General features: G+C 32.4%; 1 protein-coding gene across 3 annotated transcripts in view; it reads left to right on the top strand.

Annotated features, from left to right (window-relative positions):
- The window catches only part of INTS2 (integrator complex subunit 2), a 43,811-nt gene that overhangs the window by 14,685 nt on the left and 12,802 nt on the right, over positions 1–16,324 (top strand). For all 3 annotated transcript variants that reach the window (XM_081029862.1, XM_081029864.1, XM_081029863.1), the window contains exons 12-16: positions 2,076–2,144; positions 3,450–3,584; positions 4,751–4,927; positions 7,271–7,379; positions 14,604–14,708. In XM_081029862.1, the coding sequence (XP_080885988.1) occupies positions 2,076–2,144; positions 3,450–3,584; positions 4,751–4,927; positions 7,271–7,379; positions 14,604–14,708 (595 nt within the window). The remainder of the gene's footprint in view (positions 1–2,075; positions 2,145–3,449; positions 3,585–4,750; positions 4,928–7,270; positions 7,380–14,603; positions 14,709–16,324) is intronic.

Genomic DNA, 16,324 nt, shown 5'->3' with positions numbered 1-16,324 from the left:
AGTATAAAGTAAATAGATTGTTTTTATTTTGAAGTTATTTTAGTTGTTTGATAGTTTGAAATTTTATCAGAAGCTCTTAGAAAAAAATACGTTATGAAACATTTATTTACAAGAATAATAGATGTTCAATATAAAAAGCTCAGAAAACACAGAAAGGAAGGGAAAACTATAATTCCATTGTTCAGAGATATAAAATATAGTACTGTTAACATTCTGGTGTCTATTCCTTCTTTAAATTGATACACACATTTTGTAATTTTTAAAGAACTCCCAATATAGGATGAGCGTTTTCTCATGTCAATAAATATTCAAATACAATATCATTTTCAGTGGCTCTGTAGTAGTCCATCTCATATGGACCAATCATGACTTTCTTAATGGATCTTTTTTTATTTGTCATGTAGATTTTCCAATTTTGGAATAATGCTTAAATGGAAAACCTTATTTAAATATACACACAGGCATTCACACATGTTTCAAATGCTTTTTGGATTATTTCTTTAGCATAAAGTTCTAGGAGGCAGTTACTAAGTAAAAGAGTATGATAATAAGGTGTTTAATTGTCAGATTATCTTCTAGAAAGATTATACCAGTTTAACTGTTGTCCTTAGTGAATGAGAGCGCCCTGTTTTGCTATACTCTCACTATCACTGGTCATTGTCATTCTTTTTAATCTTTGCAAATTTGATTGATGAAAATGGTCTCACTTATTTTGCATTTCTTTGATTGCTTGTGAAACTGGTTTTTTTAATTATTTTTTTATAGTTATAGTTTATAGTGGGTTTCTCTGGTAGTTTTTAAATTTTGTATGGTTTAGTTGGTTTATTTCTTTTGTGAATGCTTATCAATATCCCAGTTTTCCTATGAGGATTTTCATTGATTTATTTTTCCTTTCACTGATTCATATCATCCATATACAGAGTACAGAGGGTGCCAAAAATAATGTACATACATTTTAAAAAGAAAAACTGTATTAAAATTGTAATACTCAATATATACCGATAACAAAAGATGAATACAAGTCACGTTGACTTTTGTAGTTACAAGAGGTGCTCAAAGTAGTTACCATCGGCGTCCAGACACTTCTGATTACAGCGAACTACTGCTTGAGCAACGTTGACCAAAGTGTCCCCTTGTATACATTTTTTTGGCACCCCTGGTATATAAGGGGCTGTTTATATATAAATATGCCTTCTATGTCATATTTCATCAATTTCAAGATGCATATTTTACCCAGTATTGAATTAGGATGGTTTATTTTACAGTTGACGTGTAATGTTAAGTGGTAGTGTTTCCCCCTTTTTTCTTGAAAAGCTACTATTAAATCATCAACGTATCTTAAAATCCTTAGCATCTTTAAAAGTGGAGAAGTACAATATGTTGCAGTTGATTTTTCCCAGTTGTTTTGCCACGTAGAAACTATTTTTTTTGTGTGTAGTATAGTGTTTCTTTTGTGGTTCTTTGCTGTTAGGCTTAGAAATGTTTTTCTTTCCTCAGGTTTATAGAAATGGTCACCTATAATTTCTTTCTAGTGTTTTCGTGGCTTCATGTTTTATATGTTTTATATTTAAATGTTCCCAATACATTTGAAGTTTATTTTGAGTATGGTATCGTGTGCAAATACATCTGCAGTAGGTCCTTGAATAACTTCGTTTTGTTCAACATCACTTCATTATAATGTTGAGGAGATGCTGTAAGAACCTAACTCTTGTTTATATCTGTTAGCCTATGGTAAAATTGTTTTCATTCTATGTTATTTCGCTTGAAGTCGCAGAACCTGAGGACTTACTACATATATATTGCCCAGAAAGGTAGCTGTTCCACCTCCCTTTATTAAATAATCTACTTCTCCCACTAACTTGCAATGCCAGTAATAGTATTTACTAAGTACTTTTATATAGTATTGGTTTATTTTCTGAGGAAAAACATACTTTAATGTTGGGTTTGAGAAGCCTCTTCTGAAATAGAGTATTTCAACATTAATTTTATATATCACAGTTATTTTAGGTAATTACCAGAGAAAATTGTGCTTCACATATTTTCACATGCTGTTGGAATTCTTTTGGTTGTTTTAGATTGTAATTAAGCCAAGCTCCTTGGGCCGGATGAAGACTATCTTCACACAAGAAATTTTTACTGAGCAGGTACTTCTTTTAACTTTATTAGATACTTCTTTACGTTTCTTTTGCAATATTCTTTGGGGAAAACTTGTATATATCAATTTACTAGACTCATAAGGCCTTTTTCTATTCCTTTTTAGTTTCCAATGGTTATGTATTTAATCTTTGAAACATCTATAAAGAATAATCCCATTAAAATTTATTTTTAAAACTACTAACTACATGCAAAGCATGTTTTAAATTTACATATTTTGGAAACTTTGAATAGATGCTTAAGAGTGTAATCTTAGATATTGAGGGTGGGGATCTCCCATGGGGTAATCATTTAGATTTGTCAGAATTAAAAATAAAACAGAAAAAAAAAGACCTATTTTGACGTTTATGTTGTAAGATTCATTTCTAACTAGATTATAAGCTAGAGTCTCAATTCCTTATTCTCGTATTTACATGTTCTTATTTGGCCTCACCACTTTTGTCCATGGATACTCTTAAGAATATTTTATTTTTTCAGCAAGGGAGACTATTTTAAAACTTAAGATTAATTCCTGGATTCATTTATCAATTTAAATCTCAGAATACAAAAAGATATATGTCTTAAAAAATGAAATATTGGAAAATACTCGTGGATTCATAATTGTTGCTTCTTTTAGGGTAATTAATATTCTCATCTCTATACCAAACTCTCTCTTCTCTCCTTAATGCACATATACTCCCATATAACAGTCACACATACTACATAGGAGACTCATAAGTTATTTTTCACATGTTTAATTTGAACTAACTGGAAGACAACTTTGAGAGAGTGTGTTTGAAAGACAGAGGTCTGTGCATGACACACTGAGAATAACAATAAAAATTCCTGTTTATATTCATATGATACTTTATAATGTACATGTTTTCCAAAACAATGTTTCCCCTCACAAAAAACTTTAGAGGCCGGTAAGACATTATTGTAGATAATGTAGATAATTTTGTAGATAAGAAACTAGGCTCAGAAGATAAAGTGACTTACCCAAAGTCATTGAGCCCAGATTTTATGATTCCAAATTTTATATTTTTTAACTTACTGCACTACCATTAACATATCTGTGTTTAAAAACAAGTAAAAAAAAAAAACAAAAAGAAAACCTCAAGAACTTTATACAAATTCCTAAATGTGTGCTACCTCATCACTCAGAAATAATTAAATCATGTAATAATTGGTTTTTATCATTCATTTCTAAGGACCACACTTGCATTAACTATTGACAGTCTACCTGCTAATCTTCCTTTCCGAACAATTTTGTATTTGGTTCTGTTATATGTAGTAATACTATTTTTTCCTTTTAGGTTGTCACAGCTCATGCAGTTCGGGTCCCTGTCACCAGCAACCTGAGTGCTAACATCACTGGATTTTTGCCTATTCATTGTATTTACCAGCTTCTCAGGAGTCGTTCCTTTACCAAGCACAAAGTGTCAATAAAAGTATGACCTTCCATTTATATGTCATGCTACAACCTAACTCAATGCTTTTCCCCCAGTTCTATTTCATCTTGTAGGACTTTTCCTGTGGGTTTTGTATATGAAATGTGTCTAGTTACCAGTCATTTATATAGTTACAGTGATTAGGAACTTAATTTTAGATTTTTAAAATAATGTAACTGTTATTTACAAAATGTACAATGTTACTAATTCATTTAAATTCTCAATAATAGCTTATGACTATTTCATCAAACCTTAGTAAGAAAATGCCATTCTCTGTAGGTTGGTTTTATTTAGCAAACTGAGAAAGTTGTTAGCCATCTTTAATCAGTGTTTGTGCATTTGTCACAAGAACACCTAACACCTAACTTATACACATATATTACCTAACATATACACATATGTTTTCAATTTGTCATAGTTGGTTATATCAAACAGTTAAAAGGTCCTCAAAGAAAAGGCTGAATCTTGGAGGTAAACAAATCTGTTTGAACCTTTCCTAGAGGTTCTTTTATTTATAAACAACAATGAACAATATATGCATTGATATGTCAGTTTTAATTATCCTTGTTTTTTCGATTTAGTGAAGTTAATTTTCTAGCTAGATTGTGTCTTCTCCTTTTATGTTTTTAGCAAGTGAAATACATCAGAATTAAGACTCCAAATGCACACCCAACATTGTTGTATGTCCTCCGTCTATGTATATAGTTGAGCGATAGTCTCCCATAAGTGGTTGTTAAAGCCAATTTCTTAATCTATCTGAGGGTTTGCTGTGAAAATATTCCTCTTCCTAAATTCCTCTCTGTTGTGGGGTCTTCTACAACACCACATACATATGGTACTCTAAATACAGAAATAGGAGGAACTTACATTTTTTTCCCCCATTACTTAAAAACTTAATAGATTAAAAACCCAAACTCAAAGCTGAAAACCCAAACTGATCATTTTAGATTTATCTTCCATTGGACAATATTCTCAAATAGATTATAACAGTTAATATTTTTAAATCAAAGGTAATTGTGAAACTGAATAATGTATTTCAAACTGCTGAAAGTTAATGGTGAGTTTCGCCGATTCATAAATCAAGTAAAATGTTATGTGCTTTTAAAATTTCACTTGCTTTTTCTTATTGTTGTAATTGATTTAGTGCCTATAACCTTCTTTTTCAGGACTGGATTTATAGACAGCTCTGTGAAACCTCCATTCCACTCCATCCTCAGTTACTTCCTCTGATTGACGTGTACATAAATTCTGTGCTTACTCCTGCATCCAAATCTAATCCAGAAGCCACAAATCAGCCAGTCACAGAACAGGAGATACTCAATATTTTCCAAGGAGTCATTGGGGTAAAATAGTGATTCTTCTATATTAATTAGCTTATTTTTCTTTTAGTTTATTCTTTTCACTATCCCATACTTTTTAACTGATTATTAGAGGACTTCTAGGTGGTTCTGAATTTGAAATGGGACTAAATACCATCAGATTACTTATAAAATTTAAAGAGTGGTATTAGTTCCAAGTAATTTGTTAGTATTTTAAAAATATTTTTGTTAAAAATATAGCTGACGTACAATTTATATTAGTTTCAGGTATACACCATAGTTATTCAACATTTATATACCTAAAGAAGTGATCACCGTGATAAGTCCAGTAACTAGCTGACACATTATAGACTGTATTCCCTATGCTGTATGTTACATCTCCATGACTTACTTGTTTTATACCTGGAAATTTTGACCCCTTATTTCGCTTCACCGTTTTTTCCCATCTTTCTAAAATTTTCAATTACAGTTGACGTTCAATATTTTATATTAATTTCAGGTGTACAGCATAGTGGTTAGACATTTATATAATTTAAGAAGTGATCCCCCTGACTAGTCTAGTACCCACCTAGCACTATACATAGTTAATACTGTATTATTGACTATATTCCCTGTGCTTTACTTTATTACATCCCCATGACTATTTTGTAACTACCAATTTGTACTTAATGCCTCCACCCTTTTCACCCTGTCCCTCAGACCTGCTCCCATCTATCACCCCAATAAATCTAGAAACCATCTGACACCATACATAGTTATTACAATATTATTGACTATATTCCTTATGCTATACCCTACATCCCCATGACTACTGTGTAACAACCAATTTGTACTTCTTTTATTTATTTATTTATTTATTTATTTATTTATTTATTTATTTATTTATTTATAGAGACAGTGGAAATGTAAAATTTGTACTTCTTAATCCCTTCCCCCTTTTCACCTATCTTCCTAACCGCGCTCCCATTTGACAACCATTAGTATGTTCTCTGTATCTGTGTGTTTATTTCTATTTGTGTGTTTATTTTGTTCTTTAGATTCCACATATAAGTGAAATCACATTGCATCTGTCTTTCACTGTCTGACATACTCCACTTAGCACAATACCCTTTATATCCATCCATGCTGCTGCAGATTGCAAAAACCCATTCATTACCTTCCATGGCTGAGCAATATTCCATTGTATATGTGTCCCACCTACTCTTTATCCTTTCTTCCATCGACAGAAACCCAGGCTACCTCCACATCTTGGGGATTGTAAACAGTGCTGCAATGAACATATGGATACACATGTCCCCTCGAAGTAGCATTTTGGGTTTCTTCAGATAATCCGGAAGTGGGATTATTGGGTCCTTCTCTGTCTCTTGTTATAGCCTTTGTTTTAAAGTGTATTTTGTCTAGTATAAGTATTGTTACCCCAGCTTTTTAAATTTTTTTTTATTTCATGAAATATCTTTTTCTATCTCTTACTTTCAGTCTGTGTGTGTTTCAATCTGAAGTGAGTCTCTCATAAGCAGCATATGTAAGACTTTTGTTTTCTTATCCATTCAGCCCCTCTGTGTTTTTTGATTGGATTATTTAATCCATTTACACTTAAAGTAATTGTTAATAGCTATGTAGTTATTGCCATTTTATTGTTCTTTTTTTTTTCTTCCTATCTTGAAGTCCTCTTAACATTGATGGTGATGAACTCCTTTAGTTTTTTCTTGTCTGGGAAGCTTTTTATCCTTCGATTTTAAATGATAGCCTTGCTGGGTAGACTACCCTTTGGTTGTAGGTCCTTCCTTTTCAACACTTTGAATACTTTGTGCTAATCCCTTCTGGCCTGCAAAGTTTCTGTTGAGATATTAGTTGACGGTCTTATGGGAACTCTCTTATAGGTAAGTAGTTGCCTTTCTCTTGCTGCTTTTAGGATTCTCTCTTTGTCTTTAATCTTTGCCTTCCAATTATAATGTGTCTTGGTGTGGCCTCTTTGTGTTCATCTTGTTTGGGACTCTGTGCTTCCTGGACTTTTTCCTTTGCCAGGTTAGGAAACTTTTCAGTTATTATTTCTTCAAATAGGTTTTCAATTCATTGCTCTCTCTTTTCTTCTTTTGGTACCCCTATGATGCAGATATTGTAGTCCTATGATGCTTGATGTTGTCCCAGAGGTCTCTTAAAGTAGCCTCTTTTTTTTTTTTTGGATCTTTTTTCTTTTTTTGTTCTGATTGGGTGTTTTCTGCTACCTTGTCTTGCAAATTGCTGATTCTCCTGTTTTATCTGAACTAGGGAGCAGCAACACCTGAATAGTGTATTTTGAATGCTTTTGCTAGCAAAATTGTACTTATGAAGTTTAACATTATTTTAAAGTATTTATATTATCTCTAGGGTGACAACATCCGCCTTAATCAGCGTTTCAGTATCACAGCACAGCTTTTGGTACTTTACTATATACTGTCCTATGAGGAAGCTCTCCTAGCAAACACGAAGACTTTAGGTAAGTTGTGCATAGGGAGAGTGGTTTTATTATTGGTTCATACTATTTGCTTATATTTTGTTACTTTCCTAGCTGTTATATGAGGAAATCAGGTCAAATATTCTAACAAGCTCCAATATTATTCTACAGCCTTTGCAGTATTGGCATTGTATATACTCTGATGTACATGTATGTGTACACTCACCATCACTTCTTAAGGCTCAGTCCTCCTTTTAGCAGGCTATATTAGTACATGGCTGAATTGCCTGTATTTTACCCATTTTTGTGACCTTTTGAATTAAATATAAATTGAGATAAACCTGAAGGAACTGTAATTGAGATTTTTTTGCTTGATTTCAATCTTGCCCTGTCTTCTTTCCATTAGTGTGAGGAAAAACAATCTAATCAAAAGCAATAGAAAAAAACAGAAGAGTTTCCTTTTGCCATTAAAAGGAAAAATGGGCTGAACTGGGCTTTCAAACTTAGCTACTTCATATAATATCAGAAGGTCAGATTTAGCATAGATGATATCAGTATAAAGTAGTGTGTTTTCCTCTATTTTAAAAATGAAAGTCAACTGTATTTTAGGCTTGCCGAATGTATGTAGTTTCACACTTGAAACAATAAGTGTCATTAAAAAGCTATAGGTGTCGAGTGTATAATGTAGGGAATAGTCTTGTAATGGTGGTGATTTTGTCACAGCTGAGTGATTGTACCTTTTGAAAGCTATAAATTAAAGTTACTTTTCAGTTGTTTGACAGGTCAGTTTCTTCTATTTATCTGAAGTATTTTGTTTTAAATATACTGCGAATGTCTCAGCTGCTTTCTTTCCTGACTACAATTGTTAGGGTTATACGTATGATATCCTATAACTGTAATTATAGTCTTTGTCACGTTACGGACAAGATGGGTTAATAATAAGCATTAGATAATAGTTTCTCACCTTTATCCAACGGATAATGTATTCTGTTAAGGAATATGATACTTTGATTTAATAAATATATAATAGAGGAATGAGTTACAAAGAGGTGTTCTGGAAGAGAACTCAGACCATTAATACTGTAGGGGGACCAAGATATACCCTTAGTTTTTATTTAACATAATGTCTAGCAAAAATATTTTTTAATAGAGAAAAGTACAGAGAATAGTATAGCCAACTCTTTTGAATATACCACGCTGAATTAACAAATCACTCAGAATTTTTAGAACTGGAATAATCTTTAAAGGTTATGTATTCCCGTCTCCAATGACATGCTTAGTTCAACCCGGTGTGCCTGTGAAGCTGCTATTCTTTATGCAACAATCTGATGAATCTCAGTTGGAAAGTTAAGGATTTTAGTTAGGAATACAACACAGCCAGATTTGAGTCTTGGGAAAGGAACTGAGGGAGTAGAGGAAAGTTATTAGGTGTTTACAAGATTCTAGGCAAAAGATGGTAGATTGGACTGATAACAATATATGTGTATTTTGAAAGTAGAATTGAGAGGTTTTGCTGATGGGTTCGTAAGGTTTGCAAGACCAGGAGCTAAGCTTGATGTGTAGGCTTTTGGCCTGAGTCTAAAGGACAGAATGGCTATCCACTGAAATAAAAGAGCCTGAAAGAGAAGCAAGTTTGTGAGGGATCAGGAGCTCAGTTTTGGACATGTAAAGTTTGAAATGGCTGATAGACTTTCATATGGGTGTATACTGGCCTGGAATTCAGGGGAAATACCTGGACTGAAGCCTTGAGATCCTTTAGCCTACATATGATGTTTCAAATCATGACATTAAATAAGATTGCCAAGGGAGAGAGTGTGAGAGGAGGGAGAATCAGGAGGATATGATGTTCTGGATGCCAAGAAAAGAATTTTCCAAAGAGAAAATGATCATCTATGTCAAATGATGTTGATAGAATCAGTAAGGTTAGGACTGAGGCTTAGCTAATGACTATCTATAGTTTGGTGGAGCTTATTTGACCTTCACAGTTTTCTTAGTAGAGTGGTAGGATGAAAACCAGATAGTAGGAAGTTGAAAAGAAAATTAGAAGAGATATACCGGAGACAATGAATAGAGACAGATCTTTTGAGATGCTGTAAAGAAGAGAGGAATGTGGTAAATGGAGAAGAAAATGAGGTTAGGAGAGGCCTTTTTTTTTTTTTTTTTTTTTTTAAAGGTGAAAGAAATAAGAGAACCGTCTGTATGCTGTTGGGAGTAATCTAGTAAAGTTGATGCCAAGGGGAGAATCCCTGGATTGATTTCTTGATAGGTCAGAGGAGATGGAATATAGAAGACAAATGGAGGGATTGGACTTTTCTTGGAGAACTTTTTCCTTTGGTTTAGGGGATTGTTTTTTCTAGTCTACTTTCTCTTATCCAAGGGAAATAAGTATGTGCAAAATCTGTCACAACATGAGAAAATTTTCTCTTCCACAGCCAAAAAGGCAATCATTCTGCCTCAAATTTATTTCTACCTGTGAAGTTATATTGTAGTTTCAGTACCTTATTAACTGTACTATGGTTTTAGCCCTTGTAATAAACATTATTAACAGCCATCAGGTAGCTACAAAAGCTCAAATTGGAATTCTGAAATTTGGGATTGAGCCAAGTATTAGAATATCAGTCATTAAAAAAATTTGTATGTGTATTTTCACATACACATATATTTTTGGTTTTTAAAAAAATATGTATAATACATGTGTGTAATCTTAGCTAAATATTGTATTGATCCAAAAGAATACGTGTAAGAAATAAAGAATAATATAATAACTCTCTGTGTACTAATACCCAGTGAAAATATGAGCATTACCATTATATTTCCAGTTTTTAACACTTAAATGTTTCCTATTTGTTACATCTGAAGACTTGATTATTAGGTAAAATGGTTTATTTTTAGATACTTTTGAAAATTAAAGATAATAGTAATTAATATTGAACATATGAGGAACTACTTGTCTGTTCCTAAAGCAGCCAATGGGATTCTAAATGCTACCTCATTCTATAGTAGTTTAATGTATCACTTGCTTAACTCTGTCTCTCTCAAGCTTAACTTCGTTTAAAAACAAAGTCTGGCCTTTTTTCCTGCTTTGTTCCTCTATTACGCGTGAAATTTCCTTCTTGGTCACCAGCAGAACAAGACACATCCGTGGTACTTGGGAAACTGTAATGTTCACTGGTCCTAAATTCCCGCGCTTGAAGTTTTTCTTTGTACTTGATATTTAATTTTTTTCTTTTCAGAGGACGTTAATGTCAACGGCTTTTTTCAAAATGCAGAAACTTTTAAGCAACCATTGGCAGATGTTATTTCTTGGCAGCTTGAAGTTTCAGAGCTGTAGAATCAAGTTTTAACAAAGTTCTAATAGTTACATGACTACAGTGTAGAGTAATAGTATAAAAATTTTAAATTTATTTCATTATTTACCTAATTGTTTATGTATGATGATGCAAAAGAACTGGTTTCTAAAATCAGAACATTTATTACAAGTGTGTTTACTGGAGGAAACTTAGTAAATGAGAAAAATACAAAGACCAAAGTGTAAACCACTGATAAGTGTACTGCCCAGAGGTAATGACCATTAGAATTTTTGCTAAAAAGCCCTACAGTTTTCGCACATGTGGTAGCTTTCACAAAATTGTAATCATGATACAATTAACCCTTGAACAACATGGTTTGAACTGCATGGGTCCATTTGTACGTGAATTTTTTTCAATAAATACTTGTACTGTTTTCAATCTGCTGTTGGGAGTCCATGGATACAGAGGGCCAACTATATGCATTGATCTGTGCCATTTTTGAGGGGACTTGAGCATCTGCAGATTTTGGTATTCATGGAGTGTCCTGAAACCAATCCCCTGCAGTTACTGAGGGGCAACTAGTTTTGGGGGAGTCAAACATTAATACCTGCATTTTTGACTAAATGGTGGGTGGGGGTCGTTTGGTGCCTCTAACCCCTGAGTTGTTCAAGGGTCAACTGTATGTTTAATCTACCCTTTCTACTTAATAATGTATTTTAAACATTTGCCTATTATAGTGAAGTTTCTTTCTAAAACATCTTTAATAGCTGTGTAATATTTTTTCATAAATATATACCATTATGTAACAAATTCTTTATTGTTGGACATTTCCAAATTTTGTCATTATAAACAATGGAGGAATGAATACACTTAGAGCTAATTCTGTATACAGGAATGAGTATTTCTGTCCTTAAGACAGATTACTAGAGATATAGAACTACTAAGTCAGATTTCGAAAAATTATTAGATTTAAAAAATATAATGCCATATTGCCTTCTAGGTAGGTCATACCATTATAGACACCCACGTTTGTATCAAATGTGTCATTTTAAAAATAATATTAAGTATTATTTGTTTATAGTGTTTTTAAATTATAGAATTTTATGGGGAGGAAAATCTTTCCAAGCAAGGTGCTAACATATATAACTAATTGCTTATATTTTAGGATATTTTTTCCCTTTTAAAATTTAAGTTTGCCTTTAATTAATTTTGGTGTAAAGGATGGGATACAGAGCCAATTTTCTAATTGGCTATTTGTCAACATCACATAGTAAATCATCTATCATTTTCCTGTTACTTAGGAAAGTTGCTTTGATGTATACTGATGTTTTATTACAAACCTATGTCTCTTTTTGCATTTTCTTTTTTATGGCAGACATTTCCAGTGCCTTTCACCATTGTGTGAACAAGAACAGAGGTTCTTGTTCAATATATCTGTCTATTCTCACTTATTTACTCTTTCACATGAACTTCATTATTTTGTCAAATTCCACAAAAGAAAATTATATTAGGATTTTGGTCAGAATTATCTTAAGCTTATAGATTAATTTGGAGAGAATTTAAATCTTTATAATTTAAGTCTTCTCATTTAGGAATATGAAACAATTTTTTCCTTTTAATTAAAATGTAAGCTTCATGAAGGCTGATTTTTGTCTGTTTTTTTGCTACCATATCTAGCATCTAGAATATTACTTGATACCTAGTAAATACTTAATAAGTTTTTTTTGAATGAGTTAATTTGCTCTAATTATTTCCTTTATGTCAATAAAATTTATTTTATATAGGTTCTGTATAATATAGGTTCTGTATAATTTTATCCTAACAAGTTATCACTTGTTATAGGAAAGGGATTGACATTTAGTTTGGATTAGTCAATTTCTAATTAGTCAATTAGTCAATTACTCTGAATTTTTTAGAGTACCATTAGAAATTAATTTATCAAGTAAATATTTTTTGACAATTATTGAGATAATTTGTTTGGTCTAATTATATAATTCGTTGTATAACTAATATCTTTATATTCCTGGAATGGACCCTTCTTGCTCTTGGTATATTATTCTTTTAGTATGCTGCTAGATTTGATTTGTTTTTTTAATATGATTTTTTTCCATCTCTGTTTAAACAGGTAAAATTGACCTTTTTTTCTTTCTCTCTTTCGTATTGTTTACACTAATTTCATAAGTGAATTAGTTTTCCACAGGATTTTTTTAAGGATTAAAATGTCATGGAAACTAGGGCTAATGTAAATCATATTCAAAGTACTCAACAGTTTTGTTGAGGATGAGGTTAAATAATTAGGTTCGAAAGCCACATATTGGAAGAAATATGGAAATGTGATTGCTCATGTTGTATATATGGTATAATGATCTTCTCATAGGTCTTTCATAATTACAAGTTTAGTTCCTTCCTAAAGGATTAGGAAGATCCTTAATGTCTATCACAGAATGTTAAAGAGAAATAATTGCTTTCGGCAGGGCTTCATGGGCTGTTAGTTCTTTGATGGAATCATTAAAATGTGATCAGGATTTTGTCTTCAATTTCATAGGTCCAGAAACTTAAATGTTGATACCCTTAAGCTGAAGTTGGGGACTCTAGATCTTAATACTACTAGTTAACATTTGAGTGCTTGCTGTGAGCCAGACACTACTTCAAGCACTTTACACTTGCTATGTCATGTAAACCCTCACAATTCTATGAGACAGGTACTGTTGTTACCTTTATTTTACAAACACTAAGGCACACGGAAGTTAAGTAAATTCGCTAAGTAGTAAGTGTCAGAACCAGGATTTCACTATCACTGGAATCTGTTGTTTTAACTACCTTCTCAAACACATTCTTACTCAATTCATAAAAGATTAGTGTGGAAAACTAGGATGCTAATTTATTCATTTACAAGGGGGATTATATCTAATCAAGAGGCTTATAGTCTGTATAGGCAATGATTCTGAACCTTTAATTCTACACCTGGCATTTCTATACTTACTGTCTTCAACCAAAAAAAAAAAAAAAGTTGTTGAGCTTTACATTTACATTGTTGTGGTTTGTATTTGAAAAAGAATACGTATACTGGATATGCTTTTTCAAACGATAAACATCCTTGTTTAGATTCTCATGTGGTCCTGTGATGTATAAGCAAAGTACCTTAGAGGGAGGTAAGAGTGCCTGGCATATAGAATATAGTGGAGATGAACAGAGAAAGGTAGCAATGAGTGAGGACCTGTGCTCTGCTGGATTTAGGAATTCTCTGAAGGATTCTGAGCATACAGCCAGAGACACATGATCTGGCCAAATCTTTCTTTTAAGAAGAGGACTATGGCAGCAGTGAGAAGGATGGATTAAAGAGAAAAGAAATTGGAGTCAGGGACCTTGGGCCATAATAGATATTTAAACAAATGGTGAGTAGGTACTGAATTAGGACAGCAGAAAAAGAACAGAAATTAAGATGACTTGTCTGAAAAAAAGGATCGAACTGATAACTGGCTGAAGGTAGAAGTTGTGAGAGAAGGATGTAAAATCTGTATTGCCCAACTTCCTTTAAAACATCGTTCACCACTATAATATATACTGTGATTAAATTTAAGGCTATTAGAATCATAAAGCTTCAAGCCATGTGGTCATGACTGTATTTGGTCTTCCTAATTAGATTTGGGAGTCTTGACTTTGATATCAAATTTTCTTTTTTCTTTTTTTTTAGTGTAGGGCATTTCTGCAGATGGCTTCTATCACTCATTATGATTTTCTTCCCCATTAGTTTCAATTTTGGGGCATTTTCCAGATCTTGCCCTTAGGTATGTTCTTGTTCTTCGTGTGTATCCACTATTTTGGTAGTGATTCTTCATCTTTTATGAACTATATTCACAGATTAAGTGAATTAAATGTGGTTGACATCGTTTATGTTCCCATTTGGGTTGAAGGTAAAGATTTCTGTTGTATCTGACACTTTATTTTTCTTATGCTTTTTATCTTTGACTGACAGCTGCCATGCAAAGAAAGCCCAAATCATATTCATCTTCTTTAATGGATCAGATTCCTATCAAATTCCTTATTCGACAGGCTCAAGGGCTGCAGCAGGAATTGGGAGGTATTTTTTTACTTGCTTTTTACTGCTAACATTTATTGTTAAAATGTATCTTTCTGTTTATAATGTTATAAAATTTAATAGGTGTTCAATGTTAAAAATTCAAACAATTCAGGAGTGAAATTTCTCTTTACCTCCCTCACTAACTTACTCCTTGAAAATCACCCACCCTTCCCAAACTCTAGCTGTTTTGTTTTGGTGTGTAATTTCAGACCTTTTTCTCTACAGGTTGAGCCATGTGAAATTGCAGGTATTCAACTTTTTTTGACCTACAAAAATGCAGTTTCACATGGTTGAAGCTAATAGATACATACCTGAGTAAAAATTCTTAAACTATAAATGGTAGTATACTCTATCTCTTCTGAGATTTGCTGTTTTCTCTTGGAGTCTTAGAACTCTTTTCTTCTCAGTACATGTAGATCTACCGTATTGTTTTTAATTGCTTCATAATATTCCATGGCATAGAATTACTATAATATTTTTACTGTAAAACTGTCAAATAGAAATATAGTAATATTTTTTGAACTTCAATTTTTTTTCTTAATTTACTACCTCTTTGTCATGTTTCAGTTTCGGTTTTCTTTTGTTTCTTTGAAGCTCGGAGTTTTCTTTTTCTTTCTTTTATGGTTGGTTTCAAGAAGGAACATGAGCCTTCTTTGGCCAGATGTCTGCATTTATTATATCCTTGCATAATCAAACAAATGATGTCATATTTGGCAGCGTTTGACAACTAACATGTTTTATTGAAAAGATTATGAAATGTAGATTAATTTGTTCTATTGTAAGCAGACATTTTTTGTGACCTTTTTGGGATAGTCTGTACATATACTTGTACATTTAGATATTTAAATTTTAAAATACTACTTTTGCTTGTTACAGTGTCTTTTCAAACAGAAACATTAAGTTTTTATGAGAAAGGAAGCAGATGCTATCCCTACTGGTACTAAGCAGTGGTATTATGAGTTGATCTAAGTTGTATAATAAAGGAATGATTGGATCTAAAGTACTTTTACTACTACTAATACTACTATTACTACTCATAACTCTGATGATAATAATAGTATAGTAGCGATATTTATTAGGTATTTATGTGTCAAGCACTTAGTATAGTGGTACTTCCTCTATCTAAACAGGCATTTTTACAGTATCATCATGTATTTTCTCATTGATATTACACAATAGTCATGAATAGCCAAACTATGCTGTAAGCAAAAGATTACAAACAAGACTTTGATTTAATAGAAGGAAGATTTCCCATTTGTTTTGAGCTTCTTTTACCTTTAATAGACTATTTTTTCTTTTTTAAAAAAATTATTTCTAATTATAGTTTACATACAACATACAATATTAGTTTCAGGTGTACATCATAGAGATTCAACATTTGTATACCTTACAAAATGATCACCACAGTAAGTCTAATAACCGTTTATCACCACAGTTGTTATATTATTATATTATTGACTATTCCCTGTGATGTACATTCCATTCTCTTGAATTATTTTATAACTGGAAGTTTGTCATTCTTAATTCTCTTCCCCTTGTCCACCCAGTCCCCCAACCTGAATTCCCTCTGGAAACCCTGACCTTAACCGGTCTTGAAGGAAGACAGAGGCACCCCC

This window comes from Rhinolophus hipposideros (assembly GCF_964194185.1).
Source record: "Rhinolophus hipposideros genome assembly, chromosome: 20".
NCBI lineage: Eukaryota > Metazoa > Chordata > Mammalia > Chiroptera > Rhinolophidae > Rhinolophus > Rhinolophus hipposideros.
This window is presented reverse-complemented; position numbering and strand designations above follow the sequence as displayed.